The sequence below is a fragment of the Dama dama genome, chromosome 28 (genome assembly GCF_033118175.1).
Source record: "Dama dama isolate Ldn47 chromosome 28, ASM3311817v1, whole genome shotgun sequence".
Classification (NCBI taxonomy): Eukaryota; Metazoa; Chordata; class Mammalia; order Artiodactyla; family Cervidae; genus Dama; species Dama dama.
The window spans coordinates 3,873,678-3,890,048 of NC_083708.1; the positions used below are offsets into that span (position 1 = coordinate 3,873,678).

Consider the following 16,371-nt stretch of genomic DNA (forward strand, 5'->3'; position numbering starts at 1 on the left):
GAAGGATTTCTTATCTCTCCTTGCTAATCTCTGAAACTCTACATTCAGTTGGGTATATAGCTGCCTTTCTCCTTTGCCTTTCATGTCTCTTTTTTTCTCAGCTATTTGTAAGGCCTCTTCAGACGCTTTGCCTTCTTGCATTTCTTTTTCTTGGGGATGATTTTGGTCACCATCTCTGTGTTATGAACCTCTATCCATAGTTAATGTAACACACCTCTGTCCATAGTTCTTCAGTCAGTCTGTCTACCAGATCTAACTCATTGAATCTCTTCATCACTTGAATCTATTGAACTTAATTTTAAGATAAGAAAAACTATTTCTATATAAATCTGTTCTTTCTCATTATCGTGTTTTGTGCTTACTATTTGCAATATATAATATACATTATATAATAACTATATATGCATATGCTTCATATGTGAATACTAACCATTTAAGCAAAATAAATATTTTAAAATATTATCATTTATCAATACAATCATAGAATATTTATAAATAGGTGATATTATTTTTTGAAACAATGAACAAATACCTGAATAAACTAATTTCATCTTCCTAAATAACTTCTTGTTGACACCTACTTTATTCACAGTCAGCTGTGCTTTTCAGACACATTTTGCAAAGCCAGTGGGAATACATAGGTACCAATAACCCTCATCATCTTCTTTAGTCAAACAACTTCATCCATTTGCACACATACAAAAGAAATAAGAATTTTGTGTGAATTATATACTGAAATTTAACAATCATTTTAAAGTTTAAATTTCTTATTGTCCCTTTTGTATTAAATTCATTTGTTCTCTTAACAAGGATACAATAAATTCAGTTTTGATTTATTTTTTCCCATTTATTTTTATTGGAGGCTAATTACTTTACAATATTGTAGTGGTTTTTGCCATACATTGACATGAATCAGCCATGGATTTACATGTGTTCCCCATCCTGATCCCCCCTCCTGCCTCCCTCCCCACACCATCCCTCTGGGTCTTCCCAGTGCACCAGCCTTGAGCACTTGTCTCATGCATCCAACCTGGACTGGCGATCTGTTTCACTCTTGATAGTATACTTGTTTCAACGCTGTTGTCTCTGAACATCCCACCCTCGCCTTCTCCCACAGAGTCTAAACACCGAGGAAACCAGATCTGAAAGAGACACGTGCACCCCAATGTTCATTGCAGCACTGTTTATAATAGCCAGGACTTGGAAGCCACCCAGATGTCCATCAGCAGACAAATGGATAAGGAAGCTGTGGTACATATACACCATGGAATATTACTCAGCCATTAAAAAGACTTCATTTGAATCAGTTCTAATGAGATGGATGAAACTGGAGCCTATTGTACTGAGTGAAGTAAGCCAGAAAGATAAAGACCAATACAGGATACTAATGCATATATATGGAATTTTAAAAGATGGTAACATTAACCCTATATGCAAAACAGAAAAAGAGACACATATGTTCAATTTTGATTTATATCAAAGTGATTCTCAAGTCAAATTCATTCCATTCTCAAATTATGACAGAAATATATAAGTTGTACAAAAGTTAAATAAACCAACATCTATGACAAATTTTTTTTTCAATTTTATTTTAGGCAAATTTTTATAGACATTGATAAAATGTTAACTGATATGGTGAATATAGCATTATATTGTGAACCAGATCACAATAAGGACAAAACCTGTTTTCTTTATCATTAAGTACTTTTTTTGTACTTGAGTGAGTTATTTGGATTCACTTTTGAACTGAATGTAAGTTTACTGCACCCTTTATGAAATAATTTAACTAAAAATTTTAGCATTTGATTATTTTATATTTGTATGGGAGTCAAATCATACCTTTAAAAATATCGCTTTATTTTTTAAGAACTTCCACAGTTATGCCCAAGTGATTTACCTGCAAAAATTAGTCAAACTTTGTCACTAGAGAAGTGCAACTCTAATGGAACACAGGGATATATTTTCCTAGCTCTCAGAAGAGAATTCAAAGCAACAATAGATCTTTGATAACTTTTAATTTTTTTTTCCTCTGAATACTTCTATGTTTTCTTTCTTTCTTTTTTATAGCCAATATGTTATTCATTATCAGTACCAAAACAACTAGGAATTTAGTTTCACAGTCTGATCCTTTTGTGATAAGTTAATGATTTATAGATCTCTAGTCTTTGTTGGGGGCTTCCCTGGTGGCTCAGATGGTAAAGAATCCACCTGCAGTGCAGGAGACCTGGATTCGATCCCTGGTTGGGGAAGATCCCTGATGGAGGGCAAGGCTAACCATGCCATTATTCTTGCCAGGAGAATACCATGCACGCAGGTGTCTGATGGGCTGCAGTTCATGGGGTCACAGAGAGTCAGACATGGCTGAGTGACTATGCACAGCACAACAAAACACAGTCTCTGTTGGGTAAAGATCAGGTGAAAATTATGTGTTGAATTTACTGGTTTTCTCTCTGTGTGTCTGTATGTGTACGTGGTTGTAGTGCAGAAAAACTTTATGATTCACTGTTCATGTGTAATCATTTCCCAAACACAGAGTGTATTTGTTGTCAAGTTTTCTAAATTACATAAAAAGTATTATAACTGACTTCTAAATTTAAATAAGTTCCTACATATAGAAACACCAGATATTAGCATTTTATTACACAATTGTATTATTCTCTATCTATATATGTATGTGCTATGTATATGTTTATATGTATTTTCACATACATATATAGTCATTATTACTTTTGTTGTATGAAATTTGTGACTGTATTGCATTTTATCCTCAATTAATTTAAAGTGTATTCTTATAAAAACAGGGATATGTGAACTTTAGTAGCTCTATCATGTCTGGCTCTTTGTGACCACATGGACTGTACCCCACCAGACTTCTCTGTCCATGGAACTTTTTAAGGCAAGAATACTCAGGTTGCCATTTGCTTCTCCAGTGTATCTATCTGACCCAGGGAAAGAACCCTTTTCTCCTTTGTCTCTTGCATTGAAGGTGGATTCTTTACTTCATGAGCAATCAGACAAAGTTCCAAAAACAAGGATGTATTCTTTCATTGTTTCAGTAAAATTAAGAAAATCAAATTGAAGAAATTAACTTTATTCAAAATCTGCTAATTCCTCTAATATGCTATATAAAAAATGATGTGTAAATTCTTAATTTTCAATAAAACTATCAAATACAAAACACCAAAATGTCAATTACTTGTAAGTAGCATATACATAGGACATGACTGAAGTGATTAGCATGCATGCAACATGTACACAAACACCAATGATTAATAGTTATGTTTCTTCTTGTTGTTCTGTACTGTCTTGTAGAGGTTGTATTGGAAAATTTTGATTTACATTCAAATTTTCTACTATCTCCTTCTATTATCCCATTTACTTATAAGTCCTTTTAGATGACTTGTTTTAATTTTAAAAGGAATGCCATTTAATTAGTTGTATTCTAAAATTTAATTGTTTGTATTCCATACCAAAACCCATAATATTTTCCTTGATTATAAGTATTCTTTTTTTTTTGGTAAGTTATTTTTATACTTTAGAATGCATAACCCTGATAAACTATATATGCAATCTACTTGTGGGGAAAATTACTTGGGTTTTCAGATAAGTAGACAAGATCCAGTTGACACTGTGCAACATGACACCTCAGGATATAGCCGCTTTGTGTGGTTATCTCCTTCTTGTCACTCAGACTCTGACCCAAGCACCTCTGCCTGTTCACTGCCCCACCCATGGCAACTGCCCCATCGTTCTTGTTTGCTTTGTTTACTTGTTTTCTTGTCTGGTCAGAAATACAGAGATAGATCCATTTGGCCCATGCAAACTGTGGAAATGAGCAATGCTTCCTATGTAGTGAGCAAATAAACAGATTTTGTTTTCACATTTTCAATATAGTCAGAGATGATTCAATAAATACAAGGAAAAAACTGGATATTACCAGCTAATCACACTCAAAATCTAGAATCTATGAGGTCTCAGATATGCTTAATTATTTATTTCTACTAGCAAAAACAGAAAAGACTGTATAACTTGCCATGTTATGATGAAGCCAAAATGTCATATGTAGAAAAATCATTATGTTTTTAGTTATTAGAAATATAAGTCACTTATTAGAGAAATGTAAATCAAAACTCCAATGGGGTATCACCTCACACCAGTTAGAATCATTGTTCTTTAGTCACTTAGTCATGTCCAACTCATTGTGACCCTGTGGACTGCAGTACGCCAGGCCTCCCTTTCCTTCACCATCTCCTAAAGATTGCTCAAACTCATGTGCATTGAGTAGGTGATGCCATCAAATCATTTCATCCTCTGTCGTCCCTTTTCTATTCTGCCTTCAATATTTCCCATCATCAGAGTCTTTTCCAGTGAGTCAACTCTTCACATGAGGTGGCCAAAGCATTGATGCTTCAGCTTTAGCATCAGTCCTTTCAATGAACATACAGAGTTGATTTCCTTTCGGTTTGACAGGTTTTATCCCCAAGGGACTCTTAAGAGTCTTCTCCAGCATCACAGTTCAAAATCATCAGTTCATCAGCTCAGTCTTCTTTGTGGTCCAAATCTCATATTCATACATTACTACTGGAAAAAACATAGCTTTGACTACATGGACCTTTGATGGCAAAGTAATGTCTCTGCTTTTTAATATGCTGTATAGGTTGGTCATAGTTTTTTTTTTTTTTTTTTTTTTTCTTCCAAGGAGCAAGTATCATTTAATTTCAAGGCTGCAGTCACCACCTGAAGTGATTTTGGAGCCCAAGAAAATAAATTCTGTCATTGTATCCTTTGTATCCACATTTATTTGACATGAAGTGATGGGACTGGGTGCCATAATCTTCGTTTTTTGAATGTTGAGATTTAAGCCAGCTTTTTCACTCTCCTCTTTCATTTTCATCAAAAGACTCTAGTTCCTCTTCACTTTCTGCTAAAAGGGTGGTGTCAGAATGGCCAACATCAAAAAATCTACAAACAATAAATGCTGGAAATGTTGTGGAGAAAAGGAAAACCTCTTGCACTCTTTATGGAAATTCAAATTGATACAGCAAAATGGAGAACACTATCAGCTCAATTCAGTTCAGTCGCTCAGTCGTGTCCGACTCTTTGCGACCCTATGAATCGCAGCACGCCAGGCCTCCCTGTCCATCAAAAACTCCCAGAGTTCACTCAAACTCATGCCCATCGAGTCGGTGATGCCATCCAGCCATCTCATCCTCTGTCGTCCCTTTCTCCTCCTGCCCCCAATCCCTCCCAGCATCAGGGTCTTTTCCAACGAGTCAACTCTTTGCATGAGGTGGTCAAAGTATTGGAGTTTCAGCTTCAGCATCAATCCTTCCAATGAACACCCAGGACCTATCTCCTTCAGGATGGACTGGCTGGATCTCCTTGCAGTCCAAGGGACTCTCAAGAGTCTTCTCCAACAGCACAGTTCAAAAGCATCAATTTTTTGGTGCTCAGCTTTCTTCATAGTCCAACTCTCACATCCATACATGACCACTGGAAAAACCATAGCCTTGACCAGATGGACCTTTGTTGGCAAAGTAATGTCTTTGCTTTTTAATATGCTATCTAGGTTGGTCATAACTTTCCTTCCAAGGAGTAAGTGTCTTTTAATTTCATGGCTGCAATCACCATCTGCAGTGATTTTGGAACCCAAATAAATAAAGTCTGACACTGTTTCCACTGTCTCCCCATCTATTTCCCATGAGATGATGGGACCAGATGCCATGATCTTAGTTTTCTGAATGTTGAGCTTTAAGCCAACTTTTTCACTCTCCTCTTTCACTTTCATCAAGAGGCTTTTTAGTTCCTCTTCACTTTCTGCCATAAGGGTGGTGTCATCTGCATATCTGAGGTTATTGATATTTCTCCCAGCAATCTTAATTCCAGCTTGTACTTCTTCCAACCCAGCGTTTCATATGATGTACTCTGCGTATAAATTAAATAAGTAGGGTGACAATATACTTTTAGAACTAACACCCAAAAAAGATGTCCTTTTCATTATAGGGGACTGGAATGCAAAAGTAGGAAGTCAAGAAACGCCTGAAGTAGCAGGAAATTTGGCCTTGGAGTACGGAATGAAGCAGGGCAAAGGCTAATAGAGTTTTGCCAAGAGAACGCACTGGTCATAGCAAACATCCTTTTCCAACAACACAAGAGAAGACTCTACACATGGACATCACCAGATGACCAACACCAAAATCAGATTGATTATATTCTTTGCAGCCAAAAATGGAGAAGCTCTATACAGACAGCAAAAACAAGACTGGGAGCTGACTGTGGCTCAGACCATGAACTCCTTATTGCCAAATTCAGACTTAAACTTGAAGAGAGTAGGACCATTCAGGTATGACTTAAATCAAATCCCTTATCAATACACAGTGGAAGTGAGAAATAGGTTGAAGGGACTAGATCTGGTAGACAGAGAGCCTGATGAACTATGGATGTAGGTTCATGACATTGTCCAGGAGGAAGTGATCAATACCATCCCCATGGAAAAGAAATGCAAAAAGGCAAAATGGTTGTCTGAGGAGGCCTTACAAATAGCTGTGAAATGAAGAGAAGCAAAAAGCAAAGGAGGAAAGGAAAGATATTCCCACTTCAATGCAGAGTTCCAAAGAATAGCCAGGAGAGATAAGAAAGCCTTCCTCAGAGATCAATGCAAACAAATAGAGGAAAACAACAGAATGGGAAAGACTAGAGATCTCTTCAAGAAAATTAGAGATACCAAGGGAACATTTCATGCAAAAATGGGCTCAATAAAGGACAGAAACAGTATGGACCTAACAGAAGCAGAAAATATGAAGAAGAGGTGGCAAGAATACACAGAACTGTACAAAAAAGATCTTCATGACCCAGATAATAATAACAATGGTGTGATCACTCACCTGGAGCCAGACATCCTGGAATGCGAAGTCAAGTGGGCCTTAGGAAGCATCACTACAAACAAAGCTAGTGGATGTGATGGAATTCCTGTTGAGCTATTTCAAATCCTGAAAGATGATGCTGTGAAAGTGCTGCACTCAATATGCCAGCAAATTTGGAAAACTCAGCAGTGGTCACAGGACTGGAAAAGGTCAGTTTTCACTCCAATCCCTCAGAAAGGCAATGCCAAAGAATGCTCAAACTACTGCACAATTGCACTTATCTCACACGCTAGTAAAGTAATGCTCAAAGTTCTCCAAGCCAGGCTTCAGCAATATTTAACTGAGAACTTCCAGATGTTCAAGCTGATTTTAGAAAAGGCAGAGGAACAAGAGATCAAATTGCCAACTTCCACTGGATCATCAAAAAAGCAAGAGAGTTCCAGAAAAACATCTATTTCTGCTTTATTGACTATGTCAAAGCCTTCGACTGTGTGGATCACAATAAACTGTGGAAAATTCTGAAAGAGATGGGAATACCAGGCCACCTGACTTACCTCTTGAGAAACCTGTATGCAGGTCAGGAAGCAACAGTTAAAATTGGACATGGAGAACACTATGGAGAGTCCTTAAAAAACTAGAAGTAAAACTACCATATGACCCGATATTGTGCATATACCCTGAGAAAATAAAAATTAAAATAGACACATGTACCCCAATGTTCATTGCAGCAATATTTACAATAGTTAGAACATGGACACAATCTAGATGTTCATTGGAACATGAATGGATAAAGAAGTTGTGCTATACACAATGGAATATTACTCAGCCATAATGAGGGACACTTTTATTTATTTATTTATTACAAAACAAAGCATTTTTTTTTTTTTTTTAAACAAAGCATTTTTATTTGGTCTGGCAGAGCCTGAATCTGGAAACACCCATGGAGTCATCCTACAGGGATGGCACTGACATTGATAAAATAGTCTCTGTGTCAGCAGAAGTGCTGTATGTACAGGGTTAAAAATACAGCTCAGAGTAAAACCAAGGGGGCCAAAAGAGAGTCTAGTGCTTTTGGTGCTTCTTCACTTGTGAACCCCACTCTCACCCTCTCACAAGTCTTATATGAAGCGAGGGACCACGGGCAGGGCCACTCGCCACCAGGGGGCTGCTTTGCAGCAAGGCCCAGCAGCCCAGGAAGCTCAGTCATCCTCAAGCAGGCACAGAGCTCAGGGCTGAGAAACACAGGAGGACACCGGCTCTGGGTTGGGTGGATGGGGCTGGGAGCCCACCCTGCATGTACCAGACAGGGCCTGTGAGGACTTCTCACTCAGCTCCTCCAAGCAGGTCAGGTGGTACCAAGCAGAGTGCCGGCCCAGGCCCACCTGACCAGCACCCCTGTTCCAGACCCAGCCCAGGGCATGGTTTCAATCCCGGCTGGCACTCCAGGAATTGCATATTGGGCTCCCCCACTCCCAATCCTCCTTGAGCCTATGGTCACCAAGCACCTGCCTCCTGGAACACTGTGGGGCTCCAGGGACCCCTGATGACCTCCTGAGGGCTTTGGGGGGAGATGGGATCTGAGGGCAAACTGCGAGGTTCTTGACCTCATGCCCACAAGAGGGTGGTACCTGATCTCATCATGGGGTCCTGGCCTCTGAACTCCCAAAATAGAGGTGGTCCCTTCTTTCACCCTGGCGTCCTGACCTGATCCCACAAGGAGGTACTCACTGCTGACCCCAGGGTCCTGGTCTCTGATTGCAACATGAAAGTGGCCCCTGCTCCCACCCTGGGGTCCTGGCTTTGACCCCCAACCCCAAACAGAGCCCATCCCTTCTCTACCCTGAGGTCCTGTCCTCGAACCTCCACAGTGACAGCGGTCCCTGCTCCCACCCTGGGGTCCTGACCTGCCCAGGTTTGGTTTTGGAGAAGGTGGTTGCCTGATCCAAGCAGGAGGCCCAAGTCCATACAGAAGTGACAGCCTCCCCCTTGCCTTGGAGGTTGGAGCCAGACATAAAGATGGGTTGGTCCGAGAGACTGGCCACAGCCCCCTCCAGATGGAGGACCCTCCGGGGTACACTGCTAGGTGGCTGGGCGGCCCTGGGCAGGGTGCCAGGGCCGGGGGAGGGCCCAGGGGAGCTGTGGCTGCTGTTCCCTGGGCAAGGCTTCCTGAGAGTCTGTTTTAAGTGTCCTGTGTTGGGGGTCTCCCTCATGAAGTGCATGTGGGGGCAAGTAGGCGGGGGCAGGGAGGTCACAGAGGCTGGGGCCAACGTCGGTCAGGACCTCAGGTGTGAGTGGGGGCCTGTGGCTGCCCTCGGGGGTGAGGGAGGCCTGGGCCGCCTGGGGGCGCGTCCGGAGCCGGGCGATGGAGAAGCCGACGGTGGCCCTCCGGCTGTGACAGGATCACCAGGACCTGCCCGTGCTGGGGCAGCGCGCGGTCCTGGGTGCGCAGGCTGCCGCACACGGACACCGTGTTGAAGCTGTCTGAGCAGCCGCACTGCACGTGCAGGTAAGATGTGGCATGCCCACTCTCCACCACCACGGTGAGTCCTGCCCAGCCTAGCACCAGGTAGTAGCGGGTCACGCCACTGCCGCCCTCCAGCCAGTTGCCCCTGCTCGCCATCAGCAGGTTGATGGCTAGGCCCCCACGCACCCCACCATGAGGGTCCTGGAGCTGGACGCGGCCAGCACGTGGCCAGGCGGCTCCAGAGGTGCCGCAAAAGGAGCGCATTTGAGTCCGTTCTAATGAGGTGGATGAACCTGTAGCCTGTTTCATAGAGTGAAGTAACTCAGACAAATTAAGACAAATACTGTATATTAATGCATATGTATGGAACCTAGAAAACGGTAGTGATGAACCTATCTGCAAGGCAGTGATGAAGACACAGGCATAGGGAACAAATATATGGACCCAGGTGGAGAAGGAGAAGGTGGGAAGAACTGAGAGAGTAACACTGAAACATATGCATTCCCATGTATAAAATGACTAAGTTGATGCAAATATAACCTTGATTCTGTATTGTTGAACTTTGCCATTTGCTATTGTGATACATTCTTAATGAGTTAATAAAAAATAAATCTATGTCACTAATGTAAAATAAAATATTGAAAAATGTTTGAACAGCAGAGAAAAGTAGTGCAGATTCAGAGTATGGCAGTTATTTCCTATAATTATATACCTTTGTTTTTGCTTTATTTTCAAACTCATTATTACTGGGATTTAAGAAAATCTGAAAGAATCAAATGAAAATTTATCTAATACATTGTCCTTAAACTGTATTCCAAAAGGCAATCCTTTACCTAAGGGTTGTGATTTGTTGTTGTTCTTCACTTGATAAATTGTGTCCAACTATTTGTGACCCCATGGACTGCAGTATATCAGCCTCCTCTGTTCTTCACTGCCTCCCATGTTCTTCACTGCCTCCCATAGTTTGCACAAATTCATGTCCATTGAGTCGATGATGATGACATCCAACCATCTCAGCTGCTGTCACCCCCTTCTCCTCCTGCCTTTAATCTTTCTGAGCATCAGGGTGTTTTCCAGTAAGTTGGTTCTTTGCATCAGATGGCCAAAATACTGTAGCCTCAGTTTCAGCAACAAACCTTTCAATTAGATTCAGGTTTGTTTTCCTTTACATTTGACTAGTTTGATCTCTTTGCAGTCCAAGGAATTCTCAAGAGTTTTCTTCAGCACTAGAATCCAAAAGCATCAATTCTTCAGCACTCAGCCTTCTTTATGGCCCAATTCTCTCAACTGTATATGGAAAAACCAAAGCCTTGACGATACAGACCTTTATTGGCAAAGTGATCTCTCTGCTTTTTAATATGTTATGTAGTTTTGTCATAACTTTCCTTCCAAGTAGCAAGGATCTTTTAATTTCATGGCTGCAGTCACTGTCTGCAGTGATTTTGGAGCCCAAGAAAATAAAATCTGTCACTGTTTCCTCTTTTTTCCCATTAAGTTGTGGGATCAGATCTCAGTTTCTTGAATGTTGAATTTCAAGCCAGCTTTTTCACTCTCCTCTTCACCATCAAGAGGCTCTTTAGTTCCTTTTCACTTTCTGCATTAGAGTGGTATCATCTGCATATCTGAGGTTGCTGATATTTCTCCTGTCAGTCTTGACTCCAGCTTTTGATTCATCCATCCAGGAATTTCACATGATGTACTCTGCATTTAAGTTAAACAAGCAAGATGACAATATACAGCATTGTCGTACATCTTTCCCAATTTTGAATCATTCAGGAATTCCATGTCTGGTCCTAACTGTTGCTTTTTGACCCAAATATATGTTATACATACAGATTGCAAATACGGTTTAACAGGACTGTGCATTCTAAAGTATAATTTATGATGCAGGAAAAAAAAAGTGAAAGTGTTAGTTGCTCAGTTGTGTGCAACTCTTTGTGACCCCATGGACTGTAGCCTGCCAGGCTCCTCTGTCCTTGGAATTCTCCAGGCAAGGATACTGGAGAGAGTCGCCATTACCTTCTCCAGGGGATCTTCCCAACTTAGAAAATGAACCTGAGCCTCCTGATTTGCAGACAGATTTTTTGCCATCTAAGCCACTGATCTAAATATCTAAGTTGTATTTAAATCTTTGTTAATTGTTTTCATCATACATTGATCACTCTGAACTCTTTACTACAATTATTTACTAAGCCTAAATACTATTGAGAGTAGTCACTGACACTAAGAATTATTTTAACCTGGTATTTCAAGGTTTTCTCATCTATTCAAGTCTAGTCTTCTATTAGAGTTTTAGTCTTCCATAATTAAATTTAGAAATCAGAAAAGTTCTCTCAGAAAAACTTACAAGATAGTAAATTATATCAGTGGATATAAGTTAAAAAAAAAAACTTGAAGTTGAATCAACCTTGGACATCTAGTGGAAAAAATTCTCACTTTTTTTTTTCATTTATTTTTATTAGTTGGAGGCTAATTATTTTATAATACTGTAGTGGTGTTTGCCATACATTGACATGAAACAGCCATGGATTTACATGTGTTCCCCATCCTGAACCCTCCTCCCACCTCCCTTTTAAAATTTATACAAAATCAAGGAATCTACTAAAATGGAGTCTGGTAACCTGGAATTTTTGAAAAACAGTTTGTGGATAAGCTATTGTGAGGGAACTGTTTCCAGCTTTCATCAGATTCTCAATGAGCATTTTAGTAAAAAAAAAAAAAAAAAAATGAGATCCACACATATATGCTTATGATTAGAGTAAAATCTATAACTATAATTGTAAATGATTCTGGAAAACTAGGTGTTTATACATAATACTACATATAATAAATGTTATATTAGGAATTATTATATTATGATATAATTAAACTTAACTTGTATTATAAAATATTTATAATTAAATTATAATCAATTATTAACTTGTATCATGATACAAAAAACCTTCATTAAAATATACCAAAATGGAATATTTTATTTTATTCTTAATATTATACACCATTTATTTGATGAAGAAATGTAATAAAATTTTAATCTAGGCTGTGGATGATCTTTTCTTTACAAGGAGAATAGAGGGAAACAAAGCTTGTGGAATTTCTTTTTTGGAAATTCATTATTACTCATGCATATATATGATATATGTGTATACACACACACACACATATATATATAAAACATAATATTGCTACAGATATTAACTTCTGTTGGGTAGAAGCTACATGTTTATTTACAACATACTTTGGGAAAATAAATTGCATATGAGAATAAACAACTTTATTTAAATAATGTTGACCATCATTTCATAGAATATCTTGTATGTCTCTATAAATTATTTTGTCATCTCTACATTAAACAAAGTCAGTCAGAAAATAGATCTTATGGGGAAAAAACCTAAAGCTTAATATTTGACTCATATTTAATCATTTTTTGGTCTTTGTTAACTAAATAGATAGGCAAAGATACTTCAGGGATAGCAGTGAATGACTTGTCTTTATCACAAGATATAGAAACCTGGATTCTTAGAAAAAGTATTAGTAAAGTAAAAATTTCATTGTACAAGGTTAAACAGGAAGGAGAAACTTTATTCAAGATTATTGCAATAGGAGAGAGATAAAACTGAACTCTGCAGAAACAATACTCAGGTACACTTTTTTTTTTTAATTTTATTTTTTATTTCTATTTTTTTTATTAGTTGGAGGCCAATCACTTCACAACATTTCAGTGGGTTTTGTCATACATTGATATGAATCAGCCATGGATTTACATGTCTTCCCCATCCCAATCCCCGCTCCCACCTCCCTCTCCACCCGATTCCTCTGGGTCTTCCCGGTGCACCAGGCCGGAGCACTTGTCTCATGCATCCCACCTGGGCTGGTGATCTGTTTCACCATAGATAATATACATGCTGTTCTTTTGAAATATCCCACCCTCACATTCTCCCACAGAGTTCAAAAGTCTGTTCTGTATTTATGTGTCTCTTTTTCTGTTTTTTGGCCACAGCAATCAGAGCAGAAAAAGAAGTAAAAGGAATCCAGATAGGAAAAGAAGAAGTGAAACTCTTGCTGTTTGCAGATGACATGATCCTCTACATAGAAAACCCTAAAGACTCTACCAGAAAATTACTAGAGCTAATCAATGAATATAGTAAAGTTGCAGGATATAAAATTAACACACAGAAATCCCTTGCATTCCTATATACTAACAATGAAAAAACAGAAAGAGAAATTAAGGAAACAATACCATTCACCATTGCAACAAAAAGAATAAAATACTTAGGAGTATATCTACCTAAAGAAACAAAAGACCTATACATAGAAAACTATAAAACACTGATGAAAGAAATCAAAGAGGACACAAACAGATGGAGAAACATACCGTGTTCATGGATTGGAAGAATCAATATTGTCAAAATGGCTATTCTACCCAAAGCAGTCTATAGATTCAATGCAATCCCTATCAAGCTACCAACGGTATTTTTCACAGAACTAGACCAAAGAATTTCACAATTTGTATGGAAATACAAAAAACCTCGAATAGCCAAAGTAATCTTGAGAAAGAAGAATGGAGCTGGAGGAATCAACCTGCCTGACTTCAGACTCTACTACAAAACCACAGTCATCAAGACAGTATGGTACTGGCACAAAGACAGAAATATAGATCAATGGAACAGAATAGAAAGCCCAGAGATAAATCCACGAACCTATGGACACCTTATCTTTGACAAAGGAGGCAAGGATATACAATGGAAAAAAGACAACCTCTTTAACAAGTGGTGCTGGGAAAACTGGTCAACCACTTGTAAAAGAATGAAACTAGAACACTTTCTAACACCATACACAAAAATAAACTCAGGTACACTTTTAAAGACTGGCATGAGTCACTGGCAAATTACTAGAGGAATTAGGTGAGAGCCTGACCAATGAAATGTGTGGTGCACACCATTATTCCTGATTTTGCAATATTTTGTTCTGTGGGTGAGCCTTCTATGTTTGCTAATTGCTTTCACTGAAGTTAGTTTTTCTTCATCAGCAGAAGTGTTTGGTGGTCTTCTGGAGAGTCAAAAGTGAACAAACACAAAATTCTGCAAAGATCCAATTAAAATAGTCTCACTACCAAAGCTCAGGATCCCAAACTGCAAACTGTGCCCTGCTCTGAAAGCTCTGGATTTTCTACTCTCAAACGGTGACAGTATCATAGGTAAATACAGATACCTTTTATTAATTTTTTGATTATGTGCTCTAATTGGATGTAAAGAGAGTAAATTTCTTTCTGTCAACATCACTTCACTTCAGTTCAGTTGTTCAGTTGTGTCCGACTCTTTGCGACCAGATGGACTGCAGCACCTCCCTGTCCATCACCAACTTCCAGGGCTTCCTCAAACTCATGTCAATCCAGTCAGTGATGCCATCCAACCGTCTCATCCTCCGTTGTCCTCTTCTCCTCCTGCCTTCAATCTTTCCCAGAATCAGGGTCCTTTCCAATGAGTCAGTTCATCACATCAGGTGGACAAAGTACTGGAGTTTTAGTTTCAGCATCAGTTCTTCCAATGAACATTCATAGCTTAATCAGGGGAAACCATAAAAAGCTATTTAAGTCATGTAACTTCAGCATCCAGATGACCTTAGGTCATCATATGGGTGATGATTTCAGATGGTCACATCAGTCTATATTCCTTAAAAACAATATTCTTTGAGTCATCTTATTCAAAATATCATTAAATTTTTTGTTGGCTTCTCTGGGCAGGCTCTGGAAATATGACACTGCACAGATGACTGATACATTTTCAAGGGTCCACTTGGCGTCTCAGGCTTTGACATACACACTTTTCCCTTCCTGTTGTAAGCCATAGATATCTCTCTAAGTGTTAAAACTTCTCAAAGGACAATGTGAAACTGCAGTGGTCACTCTGGGGGAATTTTTACATGAATAAGATTATTCATTTGACAGATTCTTTTTTTTTTTTTTTTTTTTTTTACAAACCCAGATTCTTTTCTTTATTCAAAAACAAATTAGGGGGAGAGGCTTCAGTTCAGGATTTTTTAGAACAAAAAGAGAAAAGGTCTCAGGAGCTGTGTCTCCTATGTCTGATAGAGAGTTTAATACACAGAATCTGTCTTTAATCTTTACATATCTGGGGTTAATAAGCACTAGATTTTAAATTATATGATTATATGGTATGGCAAATAGATGGGGAAATAGTGGAAACAGTGGCCAACTTTATTTTCTGGGCTCCAAAATCACTGTGGATGGTGATTACAGCCATGAAATTAAAAGATGCTTGCTCCTTGGAAGGAAAGTCATGGCCAAACTAGACAGCATGTTAAAAAGCAGAGACATATTTTTTCAACAAAGGTCCATCTGGTCAAGGCTATGGTTTTTCCAGTGGTCATGTATGGATATGAGAGTTGGACTATAAAGAAAGCTGGGCACCAAAGAATTGATGCTTTTGAACCGTGGTATTGAAGAAGACTCTTGAGAGTCCCTTGGACTGTAAAGAGATCCAACCAATCCATCCTAAAAGAGATCAGTCCTGGGTGTTCATTGGAGGGACTGATATTGAAGCTGAAACTCCAATACTTTGGCCACCTGATGCAAAGAGCTGACTCATTTGAAAAGACCCTGATGCTGGGAAAGATTGAGGGCAGGAGGAGAAGGGGACAGCAGAGGATGAGATGGTTGGATGGCATCACCAACACAATGAACATGGGTTTGGGTGGTCTCTGGGAGTTGGTGATGGACAGGGAGGCCTGACATGCTGTGGTTCATGGGGTCACTAAGAGTCAGACATGACTGAGCGACTGAACTGAACTGAACTGATGGCATTGTCTAGGATGTGTTATTGCGTAAATGATTCCTAACAAAAATGTGTGTGTGTGTGAAATGTTTTCTGTATTTAAGTCTATTGATCCTTGCAGTGAGAAGAAACTTAATTTTTAACTATCATGATTGTGTATCTGACTGAAACTACCTTTCTTTCACTTCATTTTTACTATTTCTTCCTTTCTATTTTTGCTTGGGAAATTTTAAAAGTAATTCATCATAAATAA

At 39.0% G+C, this 16,371-nt stretch overlaps 1 protein-coding gene across 1 annotated transcript in view; it reads right to left on the reverse strand.

Annotated features, from left to right (window-relative positions):
• Positions 1–9,144: 9,144 nt before the first annotated feature.
• The window catches only part of EYS (eyes shut homolog), a 278,615-nt gene continuing 271,388 nt past the window's right edge, over positions 9,145–16,371 (reverse strand). The window contains 1 exon segment of the mRNA XM_061131522.1: positions 9,145–9,627. Within this exon segment, the coding sequence (XP_060987505.1) occupies positions 9,145–9,627 (483 nt within the window).